Source organism: Vanacampus margaritifer, chromosome 17 (assembly GCF_051991255.1).
Source record: "Vanacampus margaritifer isolate UIUO_Vmar chromosome 17, RoL_Vmar_1.0, whole genome shotgun sequence".
NCBI classification, from domain to species: domain Eukaryota; kingdom Metazoa; phylum Chordata; class Actinopteri; order Syngnathiformes; family Syngnathidae; genus Vanacampus; species Vanacampus margaritifer.
Window position 1 is genome coordinate 13592274 of NC_135448.1, and position 18590 is coordinate 13610863.

An 18590-nucleotide genomic window follows, 5' to 3' on the forward strand; every position below is an offset into this window, starting at 1 on the left:
AACGTCTTTTTGAAATGATCATATGTGTAACACAAACAATTACTTCAAGGGCGCAGAAGTATTTACAGACGCTCCCCACCTTACGAACGAGTTACGTTCCGGACGATCGTTCGTAAGGTGAATTTGTTCGTAAGTTGCTTCAGTGCTATATTTTGTATTATAATTTATGTTTAAAGCCTATATAAGTATATTGAAGGTTTATATAAGTATGTTTAAGGCTTGTACAAGTAACCTGCATTGGTTTGTACTGAAAAAAACTTTTAATAAAATGGAGAGAATACGTACAGTACTGTACTGTACTACGTATGTTAGAGAGAGAGAGCGAAAGACACACACACAGTATGTACATGTACGTAATAAGATAAATAAAATGAAGTTTAACTTACTTTTGGAAGATGTACTCGATGCTTAAGGAGATGATGGAGGAGGAGGAAGAGAAGGATTTTATATCATGAGATATTCTTCGTCGTCGCTGGAATCGGCTTCAAAAGTTATTTCCTGCTTCATGGCGACCGGCGTTTTCTTCCTCCTCCTCCTCGCCACGTTGCTCAGCCTCCAATGAGCTCTCACAGCGCCAATCGTCGGTATTAGCGGCGGAAAGAAGCACTACGCGCAATACAAAATCGAACTTACAGCGTTTCTTTCCAAACATTTTTCGACATACTGTACGCGCAGAAATGTTCGTATGTACCGTTGTTCGCAACTCGAATGTTCGTAAGTAGGGGAGCGTCTGTATTCAGGAGGTGCAACTCCTCGACAAAGCAGTCGAGAGTGCAACTGTTGTGTTATTGGAGAAGTCAGTTTGATCTGAGAGGCAGCCTTGTTCAAACAGCATTTCAAGTGAATGTTTTGCGGTTACAGTTAATTATCCAAATCATAAGTCGTTTCCTCGCACTGGAGGATGTTGGTGGTCAGTTTTATTTGGATCCCACTCAAATTATTATTTTTTGTACTTGAGTTATTAACATGGGCCGAAAAAGAATTGCATGTATTCAATTTTAATGAGGTAATGCTGTTTTTTAATCACTGAATGAATGTTGCTTAATACCAAGAGCAGTTTCCTTACCAAATTTTATTAAAGGTGGACTTTTGTTGTACATATAAATAAATCATTAAATATATGATTCTGTTTGTAGTGGTTTTAATATGTATAATGTGTTCCACCTTTTGAATTGAACTAATGACATCAATGTTTTCCACAATATTAAAATTTGTTGAGATGTATTTCGTCGCCGTCATGTATGTCCAAATATGGTCATATGGCATCATACAACCTCATATTTGAAATTCTGGATGTTATTTACACGATAAGTAAAACTAGTCATGTTAGATACATTTCAGTAAGCCTGTTTTAGTAAAAATGGATCGCTGTAACGATCGTAAGGTAAAACATTACTCATGGCTCTAAGACCTTTGGAAAAGATTGCAAAGATGATGTAACCATGTCGTTTTATTTTAAATGAGTAAACTCTTTTTGTCAGGTTGGGGGTAAGGCTTAATTTAGTAATTAATTCAATTTCAATTCCCCAAATTAGTTACATAAACATTGTTTGGACTTAAATTTCCTATTCTAATTCTAGTCTTTTGGAAATGAAGTAAAATCTTAGGTATGTGTACTCATTTTGTATTCACTCTCTTTTTCTGGATTGATACTATAATGTTTGGATGAGGTCTCAGATCCACAAATAGCATAACCCCCCCCCCCCCCCCCTTTAAGATCCATTGCTCGGCACGCGCTGTATGGGTACTGAATCAACTCCATCATAAATCATAATAAAGTTTGCTTTGTTGACTCCTCTAGCTGTGCGTGCCGGCAGCAGCCGTATGCAAGCCTGCCGGCATGTAATTAATAGAGAGTCAAGCATTTGAAGTCATGTGTGAAATCCAGTCAGCCTGGCCGAGCGTGCTTCCATATGCCGCCGCCCTCCATGACTGCATCGCTGTCCGACCGCGTTGCAGTCACCCCGAACAGGATATTTGGATGCCACCATGCTGCGCCATCCATTCCACTTGCTTTTCTTACTTGACAGGTAATTGTTGGTGATGTCTGCGTGCTTGTGTAGACAGCAAAATATAATAACACAGTTTGTAGGGATGAAAAAAAAAAATGTCTGGCGCAAATGTCTGTTGGTGTGTAGAGATGTAATTTGTCTTCATTTCAAGCTTTTGGACTCTCTGGCTTTCAGCTCCATTTGTGCTATCTCGGGTGGTAAGAAGTAACAAAGTGCAAATACTTCATGACTGCAAGTACTGTAGATTGTTATTTTTTTTACTGACATCTGTACTTTCTATTCCACTTTCACTGTTGTGGCGCATGCTGGTTAATGGAGTGACACCTACACGCAGTACAACTACAGCGTTACATAAAAGTTTCCTTGTTTGCGGCTCCCCAAGGGTACGATGTTTGCCTTGAATCGCACATGAATAGAGAGGCTGTGCTTGCTTGCGTGTCGAGGGGTACTTCAAAACAACTTTCATTTTCAAGCTATATCTTAAGCGCGAGAAATTTCGGGTCAGCAGATTTAGAGTGGGTATCAGAAGACCCCAAAGGCTTTTTTCTTTGTGTGGACTGAAACTTAAAGAAGCCAGCATTTACAGTGCTTAACACGTTTATTAAATCACCACCCGTTGTAAGGTTTATTCTACATTTTCCTAGATTTAACTGCATAATTGCTTTGATGCAGCCTCTGACCTGCAGAGGTCGCTTAGAGCAATGGTAGTAATTACAAAAATGGCCAGCAGGTGGCAGCAGAGTATACGAGCTCCTTCTCCCAGTGTTTTCAACAGGTTTGTGAACAAGGTTTATTCTACATTTTCCTAGATTTAACTGCATAATTGCTTTGATGCAGCCTCTGACCTGCAGAGGTCGCATAGAGCAATGGTAGTAATTACAGAAATGGCCAGCAGGTGGCAGCAGAGTATACGAGCTCAACCAGGGCCATGTTGCAAAAAGCTCCTTCTCCCAGTGTTTTTTCAACAGGTTTGTGAACAAAGTTTATTCTACATTTTCCTAGATTTAACTGCATAATTGCTTTGATGCAGCCTCTGACCTGCAGAGGTTGCTTAGAGCAATGGTAGTAATTACAAAAATGGGCAGCAGAGTATAAGAGATCAACCAGGGCCATGTTGCAACAAGCTCCTTCTCCCAGTGTTTTCAACAGGTTTGTGAATAAGGTTTATTCTACATTTTTCCTAGATTTAACTGCATAATTGCTTTGATGCAGCCTCTGACCTGCAGAGGTCGCTTAGAGCAATGGTAGTAATTACAAAAATGGCCAGCAGGTGGCAGCAGAGTATACGAGCTCAACCAGGGCCATGTTGCAACAAGCTCCTTCTCCCAGTGTTTTCAACAGGTTTGTGAACAAGGTTTATTCTACATTTTCCTAGATTTAACTGCATAATTGCTTTGATGCAGCCTCTGACCTGCAGAGGTCGCTTAGAGCAATGGTAGTAATTACAAAAATGGGCAGCAGAGTATAAGAGATCAACCAGGGCCATGTTGCAACAAGCTCCTTCTCCTAGTGTTTTTTCAACAGGTTTGTGAATAAGGTTTATTCTACATTTTCCTAGATTTAACTGCATAATTGCTTTGATGCAGCCTCTGGCCTGCAGAGGTCGCTTAGAGCAATGGTAGTAATTACAAAAATGGCCAGCAGGTGGCAGCAGAGTATACAAGCTCAACCAGGGCCATGTTGCAACAAGCTCCTTCTCCCAGTGTTTTTTCAACAGCTTTGTGAATAAGGTTTATTCTACATTTTCCTAGATTTAACTGCATAATTGCTTTGATGCGACCTCTGATCTGCAGAGGTCGCTTAGAGCAATGGTAGTAATTACAAAAAGGGCAGCAGGTGGCAGCAGAGTATACGAGCTCAACCAGGGCCATGTTGCAAAAAGCTCCTTCTCCCAGTGTTTTTTCAACAGGTTTGTGAACAAAGTTTATTCTACATTTTCCTAGATTTAACTGCATAATTGCTTTGATGCAGCCTCTGACCTGCAGAGGTCGCTTAGAGCAATGGTAGTAATTACAAAAATGGGCAGCAGAGTATAAGAGATCAACCAGGGCCATGTTGCAACAAGCTCCTTCTCCCAGTGTTTTCAGCAGGTTTGTGAACAAGGTTTATTCTACATTTTCTTAGATTTAACTGCATAATTGCTTTGATGCGACCTCTGACCTGCAGAGGTCGCTTAGAGCAATGGTAGTAATTACAAAAATGGCCAGCAGGTGGCAGCAGAGTACAAGAGATCAACCAGGGCCATGTTGCAACAAGCTCCTTCTCCCAGTGTTTTCGACAGATTTGTGAATAATGATGAAACGTAGCTATATTCTAATGCTAATTGCTGCCAAATGCGACAAATACAAATATACTCTAATCTTAATTTTGGTAGGCTCCATGTTTTTATAGCAATAGAACACAATATTCTGTGGTCCTTGCGAAATCTGTCAAAATCCAGTAAAACAGCCGGGAGTGAAGGGGGTTGCTTCAGTGAAAATGGCTGAGAGTGAATGAGTTAATAGCCACTCAACACAGCAAAGAAGACTCTCCGTAACATCCACTAGCGAGCCATGCTAAACTTGGCTCCTCCATTACATGCGAAGATCTTGCAACTGTCAAGATGTCAAGTCATCTTTATTTATATTGCCCAACTTACTTGCTACTTTCTTTTCAGAATCATCTTTATTGGCCAAGTATATAAAACGCAAATTGAATTTGTCTTTACTTTCATAATCCATCCAATAAACATAAAAATAGCCAACAGAGGTAGAGCTGACTGGTCGCTATCAGTTCTTGAAGTTTCTTTGATGAAAATTTGAAAACAAAAGGAAGGGGGAGGGGAAAAATGAGGCTCAACCTCTGCTCCTGTAATTAAGGGGGCACAGTATAAACCTGGATAAAACCTTATGAGAGCTTTGGCAACAGAAAGAGTACAGAAAACCCCAAAAATAATAGGGGAGTTCGCAAGGATAAGTTCGACAAAAGTGCAGGGAGGGGGTTCAATGTACTTCGTAATGAAACTCAGACACTTTACAATAAGGAGTCAGTTTCACTGTTTCAATATTATTGGAGGGGGGGGGGGGGGGCGCGTATACAGTATATGGTTATTACTAATGTGTTCTTGAAGCCATAAAGCTGTCCGGCAGACCGTAGAAATTCATAGTAGTCTTTTTCAGGGATGGATTTCAAATGAATGGCATGAAATGGGGGTAATCTGCTCGTCGAAAACGTCGCCTCTCCCACACAGGGCAACGGAATGCTATCAACAGGATGTTTTCTTCTCAACTTCACACTGTTGTATCTCAAGTAAGCACCCTGGGGGGTGAGCTGATTGGTTCAGTGATTGACACCCGGCGCACACATGAGATGCGATCCCAGCAGTACTCCAGGTAGCTATATTGCATGCGGATGCCCTCAAGTCATCGCTCAAGTTTTCCACCGGGGCCGGCAGCGCCACATGACTGAATATATCTCCTGGCGTGTGGCCTGCTTTCTTGCTGCTGAGCAGATGCATCCTAAGCAGGGTTCGAGCTTTATTTTAAGGGCAATTAGGTGCACAGTCTGCTCTTGCATCACCTCTTCAAAACACACCACAACGTTCACAAGATGGGGGAGAAAAAGGAACATGTTGGATGTAGACCTTGGAAAAAAAACAAAAAAAAAACGGAATTGATAGAGTAATGGGCAACAAATTGAGGCTTAGGACCAATTCTAATTTGGCTGTTTGCATTAAGATAAGGGTGGTTCTTTGCCTTATCAACATGTGGATAATAAGGCTGTTGGCAAGTAGTTATCGGCATTAGCTTGTGTGTTAACGAGGCAACCTACAATCGTACTACAAGAGAGATAAGGAAGCAGCACGTGTTCTTCCAAAAGCTAACACGGAGTGTATTTTTGGCATCGTCAAACACACCCAAATACCGTCACAGATGTTGTTTCCCATTTCACCATTACACCGATTCCCACGAGACGGGTCTTCTACCTCCTCGGGCAAGACAAATTGGAAGTGTGGACTACTTAAAACCGCGACACACTTGTCATTTTTCGTGTCAGGCCCTCTTAAATCAGAACAGTCCCTGAGAAGTCGCCGGTATTTATGGATGCTGGTGATGTATGGCGGCGCTCGCAAGCAAAGATCAAGCTCGCCTTTTTATTTTGACGGCCAATTTGGCAAGCGCTCACTCTGTCAAACTTCCCACATACAGTGATTACGGCTGTACTTTGTATGGCTTTTTACGAGCATTTTATGGCGTAATGGAGTCGAGCTCTGCTGGCCCAAGATAACATGTTGCTGAAGTGTTAAGTTTTTTACCAACTTAATGCTGTACTTTTATTGCCAATTAAACTTTGCTGCCTCTGTAACCGGATGTGGTGTTAGTAGTGGAGTGTGCGGAAGGACGGTTAAGTTCAAGAATACAAATTCGATATTTCCGTTGAATGTCGACAGGTGTTGTCACGGTGATGGGTTCAGATGTCTCAATTCAAGGGCTTTGTAATTGCTAAGTGGGTGCAATGTGGTAATTGGAGTCAAGGAATTACACTACTCACAAAAATTTATGGATATTGGGCTATTGGGTAAAATTGTAGAATCAACCTACAATACCCTTTAACCTTTACAGCTGAACTCAGTTTGACCTTCTCTAAACAGTCAATGAATACACAGCAGCAACACAACTGGTCCATTTTCTTTTCTTTTTTTCTTTCCTTTTTTTCTTTTTTTCTGGAGAGCTCAGTATTGTGCATTTGGTAATTTTAATGTCATCATCATTGCTCTCTCTTTTTTAAATTTTTTTATTATTATTTTTTTTTTAATGTGTGTGTGCGAGTGTGTATTCATTAGTTCACCTAAAACCTATTCAAAAATCCCATACCGTTCACCTAAACCGAACACTTCCAGCCAGAGTCGTGGGGCCGTCAGGAGACCCGAGGAAGGATCAAAGAAAAGAAAGGAATGTTCACAACTGGTCCATTTTCAGTACATTTTGCACAACTTGCTGTTCTCCAACAAGCAGTTGCCTGGCAAAACTCAGAACAAATGACTGATCCATGACTTGACCAACACATTTCCTGGTTCATTGAGAGTTGGTATTTCAGATATGCTTTTGATATTTTTAGATTGACTCCTTGACTGCCAAAAACATTAAATAACGTTTAGTAAAATCCTATGGAGGAGTGCCAAAGACGTTAAAAGACGTTTGTTTCAAAACAGAGGTGAAACTAACCATTTTCTGTTGTTGATTACTGAAGAACGGAATAAGGTAGAAACAAACTTTTTTTTTCTGATGAAAGATGAGAGTCCAATCTAGTCACAGTATGTGTGTTTCCATAGTCCAAACACAACATTTTCTGTGGACCTTGAAAGATCAGTCAAAATGCTTAAAATCGGCTGGCACTGGGGACAACCCGTTTCTGAAAACGTCTGGCAGTCAAAGAGTTAAAAATTATAGCTTACAATTGATCAACAGTACCTTCCCAATGTGAAGCTTGAAAAAAAAAAAATCTGTCACATAATGTCATCAACAGGTTGAAACTAAGACACGGACTGAAAGAGTCACAGAAAGGCATTGAAGTGGACAATTTTGGCAAATTCATTGATCAAACATCTGAATTTTGCTGTCCAGTTCCTTGTTTGAAAAGAGCAAGTTGTGCAAAAAGTACTATAACATCGAACAGTTGAGCATGAGGTCAAATCAAGGACATAGTGCATTTAAGGTTCATCCTAAAATTTCATTCCAAAGTCAAATAGAGATGTAACAATATCCAAACGTCATGATATGATAATTATCACAATATGAGTATAATATAGTTCTTCACAGTGCTGTGCTCAGCTGAAATGGGCGAAAAGTCATGTTTTTTGATGGAGATGTTTAATATTATAAATATTTGCTGGTATGTCGGATTTATGGGAGTGATAATCGCCACCGAATGTCGGATTAGAACTCAAACGCGTTGCGTTCCCCTTCATCTGGCCTTTTAGCGTGGGCTTTAAATGTAGGTGGCCAAAACATGCCAAATTAAAATGAAACTGCACTACTAAAGTAACCTCCAAAGGGTGCTGGAACTGCACTACTATGCGTAAAGTGACAAGCTTTGTATGTCGGGGAGGAGCTAAAAGTCTTGAAAGTCTTCGCTGTGTGTAAGGAAAATAAGATGATTGTAAGATCATCTTAAAGCGATTGTGTTTTGGGATATACTTTGTGTATATTTACAGTTTAAGCTGTTACTAAAGTCCATTCTAAACATTTTTAGGGGGCATCTATTAACTCTTTGACTGCCAGACGTTTTCAGAAAAGGGATGCCGTGGGTGCCAGCCGATATAAGCATTTTGACTGATCTTTCAAGGTCCACAGAAAATTATGTGTTTGGACTATGGAAACACACATACTACCAAATGAAAGATTTGACTCTCATCTTTCATCAGAAAAAAAAAGTTTGTTTCTACCTTATTTCGTTTTTCAGTAATCAACAATAGAAAATGGTTAGTTTCACCTCTGTTTTGAAACAAACGTATTTTAACGTCTTTGGCACTCCTCCATAGGATTTTACTAAACGTTATTTAACGTTTTTGGCAGTCAAAGAGTTAATCAGTTTTTTGCTATTCATGGCAGATCTCAGTCTATATCCCTCGACAATAGAGAGGGATTACAGCATAATATGTTGTATTTAAAGGATCACACTGATAGCAAATCGGGAACGAGATACGCAGTTGTAGTAAAAAAAAAAAAAACTTTTAATTGAGGGCACTGCGCCAAACAAAGTGTTAGCCTAATCTCTTTGACCTGTGTACGTGGTTTGATTTGGCTTCGCCCTGCGACACGTGCTCACTTCTGGCACCGTCAGTTTATTACCGCGGGGGCATTTCTCAGTCTTGGTGTGATTGAAAAAGAGCTGGAGAGCTGACAGCGAGTGAGCGAGCGGGGAGAAGCTTCCGAACAGATGAGGAACTGTAAGTCTGTTGCAGCCGGTGAAAGGGATATGGGAATCGGTGTTTGCCAGCGTCTCTGAGACAATCGCGACTCCTCTGGAGACTCATGCTGAGGCCATTAGTGCCATACAGGCAGCCGGCGCATCACACAGTTTCCGCCGCCTGCTGCCTGCAAATTATACTCTACTTACAGTCACTGTGCTAGAATTTTCAATAAAATGTTGAAAAAGTCTCGGGGAAAACATTGGCAGAGACGGGCGGTGTCACGTTGACAAACTTTCTGTTTCACCCCATGAAATATTTGCAGCCCGTTATCGGCGCAGCCAGTTTTCTCTGCTACTGTGCAAATAGAGTTAAAATGTAGTTCTGAAATTGTTATTAAAGATTTCAGCAACAGATGATGTGAATCTGGCTGCGTGGCAGTCTTTGTGTTTTTTGATGGAAGCCATCGCTTGAGTTCAGCTTTGCTAGCTTTTTGTGAATGTAAATAGAACTTTTGGCCCGCAAACAGCCAAGCCGAGTGAATTGTTAGAGATTCATTGCATGGGGGGTTGGCGCGCTGTAAATATGCCATGGATATTTCACCTCAAATGCATTGCACTTGAACACATTGACAAAAGTAAGTTATGAAATTGTGTCTCGACGGTAACTCAGGAAAATGCAAGGCGGTTATCAATGTGACGGGCTAAAGCTTAGAGAGACATATAGATTTCCATCTTTTGCTTTCATGAAAATAAGTCAATGAAAGTCACATTGGATGTTTGGTCAATGAAGATTTATGCCTTTCTGTAGGTCTTCCAGTCTCTCTGTTACAATCAGTGGCCACCTTCTTCTGAGAAAATCTTGTTTGAAGCCTCACAATGGCATTTAACGCGCAGACTGGCTAACACTTAGCCAATCTCTCCTCTTTGATTCGCAGACACCCACGTCACTCACCAGACCAGGCCCTTCTAATGCATGAGTACATGAACGCAAAACTCGACTGCTGCTTGGCACGTGGAGGCATGGATAGATTAGGTAGATTCCCGAGGGATTCAGGGGAAATTTTCTTTACTGGTGCCTTAATCAGCAGTATTTGCTGAGTTGATGTATGCTCCGTGGGAAGAAAAGCAGAACCTTCGATGCTCCTTTTGCCACACTTCAGCCCATTCCCTGAGTCAGCTTGCGCTCCCTCGCCAGTCGCCATAAACCGCCACTTTTAATTTCCCGATCATTTGCCCACTTGGCTGCGTCTGAGCTGTTCCTTCCTCCCGCAGAGGACGGTCGTGTTTTTCGCAGTGGAGCAAAGCCAGCAATTCCCACCCAAAATCGTCTCCTCACAATTTAGGAAGCCACATGTTGATTCCAAATCCTGGCTTTGAGACACCAATCATGCCGCCGGCCTCTCCGCTCAAGGCACTCTCGGCGTAATAGCGCACTTTCGTTTCATTAAACAGCACAATAGCTCTGCCGCGGCGCATTTATTATTTTCACAGTAATGACTTTTGATGCATCGGTCTTAAAAACAGCACCAGTCGGGCTGATGGAATGGCAAGACAACACGCCGCCTCGTATCTGACCTCAATTACGCCAAGTCCCCCCCATGCTGATATTCTTTGAAACAGTCACTGTCTATTATTTTGGCACATTTCTTACTTTCATGTTCTGTTTTTTGCAGACTTTAGAGGCGGTCCTCAACTTCAAGTATTCCGGCGGAGCTGGCAAAGTGGAGGGTTACTACAGGGAGCTGTGTGTCGGGGTCCATGTTGATGTCGAACCATCTTTGTTCTTCACCAGAGTTAGCACGCTCCCCGCTACCAGGTAACATTATGGCGATGAGAATTGCCTACAAAAAAAAAAAAAAAACGGGTAACGTTTCCGTACGTTTTCGGTTATATATTGTGCATTAAGAGAACAATTTTCTCTCTCAAACGTATCTCTTCATTTACTTTTGTCCGCAAAAACACATTTTGTATTGTACTGAATAAAATCATTTATTTCGAGTTGGAGGATCTTTCCCCGATCCCCCGTGAATAGCAAGGGATTTTTTGAAGTGGTCATTTTGCAGTCGGGTCAGAAAGCGGCAGGCCTGAATCGAAATTTAATTGACTCTTATCTCTTGTTCACTCAAATCCGTCTCGTACACTCTATTAGATTCTGTGTATTTCTCCTCGAATGCATACACATTCCATGCCGTCTGGCTTGACTTTTCATCTCCTCCAATCGACTCACTCCAAAACCCGGGGAGGGGTTGGGGGTGGGGGGGTTGGTTTGTCGACGAGCGATCGCGGCGACGTAATAGCCGCTTGAGATGAACCATTAGCTGTAATATTACCCGCAGCGTACGCCATCCATCTCGGGGTCAGCGCTGATAGATATGCTGCTCAACCGGCTGCACTGTCACCCTCATACCGTCGCGGTATCTCGGCGAGCCTTATCTGCCTAATCTGATGACTTGAAGCTGAAAATATTTGAAATGTGTCAAAATGAAGAGTCTTTAAATGCGTGTGAGGCTTCCTGCAGGGGGGGGGAGGCTCGTTTGCATAATCCAATAATGCAGTCTTTGGCACATTAGTAAAACGTCAAATAGAGGAAATGGCGTGGAAAAGGATTTTTGATTTATATCATATACATCCTTGCTCCAAAAATACAATATAAAAAACGGAAATTTTTTATCTACAAGTTAAAAATATGATAAAGAAAAAAATTCCAACACTTCGGGGTACGCTCCAACCGCCTGTTTTAGCTAAAGATATTAACAAGCTTTCTCCGACAACAACAAAAAAACTTTCAAAAATATATAAGTTACTTTCATATACTGATAAAATGTCTTTACCCATCTCGAAATGGGAGACAGACCTGTCTATAGCACCGGAATCTGACTTTTGGATTCAAGTTTGTGAAAACGCATTTAAAATGACAAAACACACAAATTTACAACTTATCCAATATAAAATTATTCACAGAACATACATTACTCAATATATGATTAAGAAAATGGGACTCTCAGACTCCGACATTTGTCTCCAATGTTTACAAAACACTACCGACACTTATGTTCATGCTTTATGGTTATGTACTCCGGTTATGTATTTCTGGACTAAAGTCTTAGAAAAACTTTCCGCTATTTTGGACTGTAGGATACCTTTATCTCCAAACTTGTGTTTGCTCGGTGACCTAACAACAACTGACTTACCACATAAACAATTTCAATCTACACTTGTAGCCCTTACTATCGCTAAAAAAAACTATTCTTGTTAACTGGAAAAATAAACAAACTCTGAATATCGACCAATGGTCTAACATCCTCATAAATCACATTTTAATGGAAAAAATATCTGCCTCAAATAAAAACCAAATATCAAAATTTATAGAAACATGGTCTACGTATATAGAATTTTTTAACCTAATTCTGGTTACTTAATTCTGTCTGTTAGCGAGAGCCGCTACATCATGATAACTTACATTGATGTTTCTGCATTTGGCAATTTATTATTATATTATATTATTAGTATGGGATTTTTTTTTAATGGGCTTTCGGTGAACTGATGAGCACACGCACGCACGCACATGCTCACCCACATACAAAAAAAAAAATATATATATATATATATATGTGTGTATATGTGTATATATATTTTTAAAAAAAGAGAGAAAAAAGAGAGCAATGATGATGTCAAATCGAATGAACAATACTGAGCTCTAAAAAAAAAGAAAAAAGAAAAGGATTTTGAACAACTCTCATGGTGGTTACATTGCTTTTTTTACACTCAATGTAAAAATGGCATATTCAAGTATAAATGTAGCAAAAAAAATAACTCAAGGGCTAGTTATTGGTGTAACGCTGTATAATAAAAAACGCCTTTATATTTTAGGTCTAAATGTATTAAAAAATGTGTAGTACATTTATAAACAAAGTCGGTTGGTAGATGGCATACCTTTTTATAAAAACTATGAATATGACTTGAACTGAAAATGTGAATATTGCTTGGTTGACCACATTGTTTTAGGTCTAAATGTATTAAAAATGTGTAGTACATTTATAAGCAAAGTCGGTTGGTAGATGGCATACCTTTTTATAAAAACTATGATTATGACTTGAACTAGAAATGTGAATATTGCTTGGTTGACCACATTGTGTTACAGAATGCATTAGGCTAACATGCAAGTATTGCACACCATATTAACTTGTTAACTTAACTTAAAAATGCAGCGACATATCGTGGACTTGTCTCCCCTCTGCTAATAAACTGCAATGACGAGTCGCGAAAATTTTGCGCATCCCATTTATGACTTTGCGCCAGCATTGCACTTTCTTTTATCTGTTCTTTTTCTCACATATAACGACCCTTTCACTTGGATTGCAGCCCCCCCCCCCCCCGTTCACCTTTCCTTTCAGTCTGTCACCACTTTCATCTTAGTGTCTACCCATCACGTTACCTTTTCCTGTTTTCCCTCAGTCCGCACCTACTTTTGAACTCTACTTTTGACTTTCATCTCAACTTATATAACTTCCTCTTTGATACAATGTAAAAGGACAGAATACCTGAAATGACGCCAAAAGACAGCGTTACAATATTGCCCTTTCTTTATGATGTTTTAGTATTTTGGATTAATAGTTTTACCTTACTGTACAGTTTTTCTCAATGATCATTGTCATCAATTTTGTCACCCCAAACTACTTAGAATTGGTGTTGCTCCTTTTGCTCAGTCGGCACTTTCGCACGTCGTATTTTATGCTTACGCTATCTCTTTCCACCCACGGAGCTCTCTCTTCGTCTCACCTACTTTTCTCACGTCAACATTTAGTCAGCACATTTGACTTTTTGTTCCCGGGGACTCTTTTTTTTTTTTTTTTTTTTTTTTTTAATACATAAAAACATGTGCCCATAAATTCCATTTAGCGACTACAATATCATTTAAACAGCGTTTTTCTCCAACCTCGCTGCAGGCCTCCTCTTCGACCTTTCCCCGTGCTGGGAGTGACACCATTTTGTTTTTTTTTTACTCCGACTCGCTCTTCGGGGGCTTAGGCCGTATAAAATGTGTCCGATTTGGTCAACGAAGTGGCAGTGAAAACAGCATGTGTGAAATACGCAGTGATCCATACTTGAAGGTGGACATGTTTAAAAAAAAAGAAAAGAAAAGAAAAAGGCATTCACTCGGTAGGTTTTGTGCCCTGGGAATAAAATGCCTTTATCCAATGTGGGGAGGAAAAAACTCTCTCTTGGGATTCGTTGGAGGTTGGTAACATTTGTTGTTCTGTCGCCAACAGCTGATGGATATCCTGTAATTTTAATAGATGCTTTGATTATTTTCACCAAGTGCTACCGTTCATTTTTGCCTTGCCATGGTTAGATATTGCTAGAGTCGGGCCAAAATCAATGAACTTCCAAAGTCGTCACTTTTCAGGAGACACCAAAAACAGCATATTTATTCAACCCATTAACATTACATCATCAAAGAGAGTAAACTGTTGGAATTTAGATGTCTCTGGGGTTGGTGAAGGACTCTGGTTGGTGGCCTGGTGGGTGGTGTCTGGTCGGTGCTGGATTTCACTTTCCTTTCTTTTCTTTGATCCTTCCTCGGGTCTCCTGACGGCCTCACGACTCCGGCTGGAAGTGTTCGGTTTAGGTGAACGGTATGGGATTTTTTTAATAGGTTTTAGGTGAACTAATGAATACACACACACACACTCGCACACACATTCACGTACTCACCCACATACAAAAAAAAAAAAAAAGACAGCAATGATGATGACATGTCAAATCGGTAAAATTACCGAACGAACAATACTGAGCTCTCCAGAAAAAAAAAAAAAGAGTAAACCATTTTCAACACTTCAGATTGGTCAATAATGAGTAAAAATGACACCCACACATGTGGACTAACTGGAAAGTATAGATTTTATAGAGAAGTTGTAGGCTACAATGCGCATCAACTCCATGACACTTTACGATTCTGTGGCTTATAAGCGTGTGGGAATATTTAACCGAAAAAAAATGAGACAAGTAGCATGGTCACAACAAAATATGAAAGTATAGCTAGCCATAATTAGCGGGGGTGGGAGAGTTGGTTGTGGGGGGTGAGGAAGGAAGCACAAGTGAGATTATCACCAGTGAAATAGCTACATCAAACTATATTTAACAGCGACAGAATATTGTTAATCGTGACTAATTGTTGCTTCTTGGGTTATTTATAGTTTAGCTAGCTAACATAGCACATTATGCTGTGGTTGCTCCATGCGGCACACACACACACACATACACACACACAAAAAGCCTACGCTTTGAGACATGTTTTCCAAAAGTTTTTATCCACTTCCACAATTCTTTTAGTTCAGTGGGTTAGATAGAATGCAAAAAAAAAAAAAAATCTTTTTTTTTTTTTTTTTTTGTGGAGTCGGACACTTTTCCAACTGCAGCAACATCAGCACTTCCAGACTCCAGTGGTGTGGCCCAGAATCATTGATCACTCTCATAGTTTTTGTCTTTTGTTAGCCACCTACCGCCACCTCGCAGCCCACCCACTTCCACGTTGTCCTTATTTTCGATTTAAGCTTTCGGTATTTACAGCATCTGTTGGAATTGAATGGTTGCCACTAGCTTTGGGAGGCATTTCACAGTATCCTTCCTCTTCTTCACAATATCGGCAATACGTCGAGCCCCCTGGTTTAATTTATTAGCAGAAATGTGTGAAATAGACAGTGGCATTCATTAACTTTCTTCTTCTTTCCCCTCTGACACACTTGCTGCTGTACCTGAAATAATCACGAGTAAAGGTCGTCTTCTACAGGCACGGCTGTGTGCTTGAAATATAATTTTCCCTTATGTATAGAACTCAGGCACACAGCAGTGCTGATGCATTATATATCCCATTTTTCCGTATATTTTTCCTCATATACACTGTATGTGTATATATATATATATATTATACGTTCATGAGAATTTAAACATTTTACGGATGTCAAAATGAAAGACCCTCCAGGGGAAAAAAAAATAAAAATGGAAGACCCTATTGGCAGTTTTGAATCATTTATCCACCTCAAATCTGTGTGCCCTCTTTGATAGCTCCGGTGAATGCTTAATAAGGTTATGCCGCGTGAGGAGTTCACAAGTAGAGCCGCAGCATGCGTCAAAACCGTTGCCGAACGTTATTTTTAGGCTCAACGCTATTTGTTCTTTTCCAGCTAAACTACCATCGAGAAATCCACATTGTCTGGCATCTTGATCTGGGCCGGACAGTGCAAGAGCAATGAGTCTGTGTTTCTTATCGGGTGGCTCTGATTGATTGGCCCCGGCTTACTGGCCCGGGCCTATAAATCAGTAGCTCGCCCCACTCAACCTGTTAATCACGTCTGCCAACAGAGACAACAAGACAATTAAAGAAACATAGGTAGGCCTAAAAAATATGCTCTTTTAATTGCCGCCGCAGTTTATTAGCGACTTGGGTGAATGCACTGTAATCCTCCATTAACCCTGGGATTGAAGAGACAGGAAACGGGCTGGGAATGAGTTCCCGTGTCGCCTGCAGGCAAAACCAGCTAATGGGATGTTTAATTTACACTAAGCACATATCTTTTTTTTTTTTTTTAACACTTGTATTTTCCTTTGCGGTTACTTCTTTGACACCATGATTTGCGTTACAATGCTAATGCTAATGCTGGTCCTGTCGTGTCTTGTGTTATGGGAAATGGCGTACTGTATATTCTCCGTGAAAGGTAGGATGAAAATATTGATCGTCCTCGTTTTATGCTGAAGTTATGTTTCCTTAGGTATAGTATTTTTTTGTATTGTGATATACCGTTGTTTTTTGTTTTTTTTTCTCTTCTCAGAATAGATTATTATTATTATATGGTGTGGTTTTCACTGCTAAAATATGGCAAAATCTTATCACAAGTTACTTTGGAGCAAAAGAAAATTTTGTTATTTGATGTTTTTGTTTTGCGCTTTAATTCCCTTTCATCAGTCATTCTTGCGAGGCGAAATATCCACTTCGGTTAAAAGCCAGTCTCGTCTCCTCCCGCTTGATCTCAATCGCAAGTTTGACCCTTCTTATGATCTTTAATCAAATAGCAGGCCAGGCTGTGATTTGAAGGATAAGCTGCTCCAACCAGGTCTCCACGCTCTCATGAAAGCGTCAAAACCTTTTTTGATGTTTTGACAAGGATTGACAGACGCTTCATGTTGGCTTCATTACCAGTCACGTGTCAGGGATTTTTTTTCTCTCCTTTTTTTTTGCCAGTCGGTTATGCGTACACTACTCTCAATAAAGATCCAATTAAGCTCACGTGTGTTCGTGCAAGTTCATCCTGCATCGCCACCTCAAAGTCAAATATAAATTCAACGTGAATGTCAGTGATGCTATACTTTTTTTTAGCTTATATTTGTGGATAATAACTTAAAATTCATATATACTTTGGGTTATTTCTTTCCCGCAGCACCAGGCAGTGTCATCTGCTGCTGGACATCTTCAACCCAACAGAACACGAGCTCACCGTCAGTGCCAAGAACAACCAGGACCTGGTTCTCCATGCCAGCGAGTGCCAAAGGTAAGGAGAAGACCTTCACAAAATTTGGAAAGTGCGCCACATGGTGGATAAAACATATTTGGCAATCGGTTGTGTCTAAGAATCTCTTCAGTCTAACCCTTTTGGTCACGCTCTAACTTTGTACCCGATAAATTGTTGGAGCTTTCTTTCGGCGATTTATCGAAATTCACTGCCATGTTCCTCTCAGGTGCAATTATGAAAATCCACGTTCTCACAATTCAAACATCTGTCTTGGCGCACATTTGATAGCCAATGGGGGGAAAAAAACTGTATGATCCTGAAATGTCCGCTTCAAACCAAAATGGCCGACTTCCTGTGTCTTTTTGGGCATGGGTTGTTGAGACATTTTTGTGGGTCTACTCATGATAGACATCCCTACCAAATTTCATGTTGCTAAGCGCTGGGACACATACACAAGGTTTTGTCTCAGGACCACTGGAAGTTGCCATATTTGCCCGCAAATTGACCGCTTCAGACCAAAATGGCCGACTTCCTGTGTCTTTTCGGGCATGGGTCCTTGAGTCTTTTTTTGTGGGTCTACTCATAATAGAAATCCTTGCCAAGTGAAATATACACCTGATTTATGTCTCCAGACCACTGGAAATTGCCACATTCGCACCCAAAACGTCTGCTTCAAACCAAAATGGCTGGCCTCCTGCGCTTTTTTTGTGCATGGGTTCTTGTTATTTGTGGGTCAACTCATGATAGAATTCACTACCAAATTTCATGTTGCTTAAATGAAACATGCACAGAAAAAATAAATTAAATAAATAAATAAATAATAAATAACATAAATAAATAAATAAATAAATAAATAAATAAATAAATAAATAAATAAATAAATAATAAATAAATACATAAATAAATAAAATGAAATAAATAAAAACAATATATTAAAAAAATAAAAATAAAAAAATACAATAAAAAATAAATAAATAAATGAAATAAATGAAATAAATGAAATGAAACATGCACAAGATTTTTACATTAAAACAACTGGAAATTGCCAAATTTGCCCCCAATGTGACCAATATGGCCGACTTCCCGTGTCTTACCATGCATGGGTTCTTGAGACTTTTTTTTGCGGATCTGCTTATGATAGTCATACCTACCAAATGTCACATTGCTAAAGTGAAACTAG

At 40.0% G+C, this 18590-nt stretch overlaps 1 protein-coding gene across 4 annotated transcripts in view; it reads left to right on the forward strand.

Moving 5' to 3' along the window:
- trappc9 (trafficking protein particle complex subunit 9) overlaps positions 1-18590 on the forward strand; it is a 147476-nt gene that overhangs the window by 63712 nt on the left and 65174 nt on the right. For all 4 annotated transcript variants that reach the window (XM_077548871.1, XM_077548872.1, XM_077548869.1 and 1 more), the window contains 2 exons: positions 10577-10719; positions 17339-17449. In XM_077548871.1, coding sequence (XP_077404997.1) covers positions 10577-10719; positions 17339-17449 — 254 coding nt within the window. The remainder of the gene's footprint in view (positions 1-10576; positions 10720-17338; positions 17450-18590) is intronic.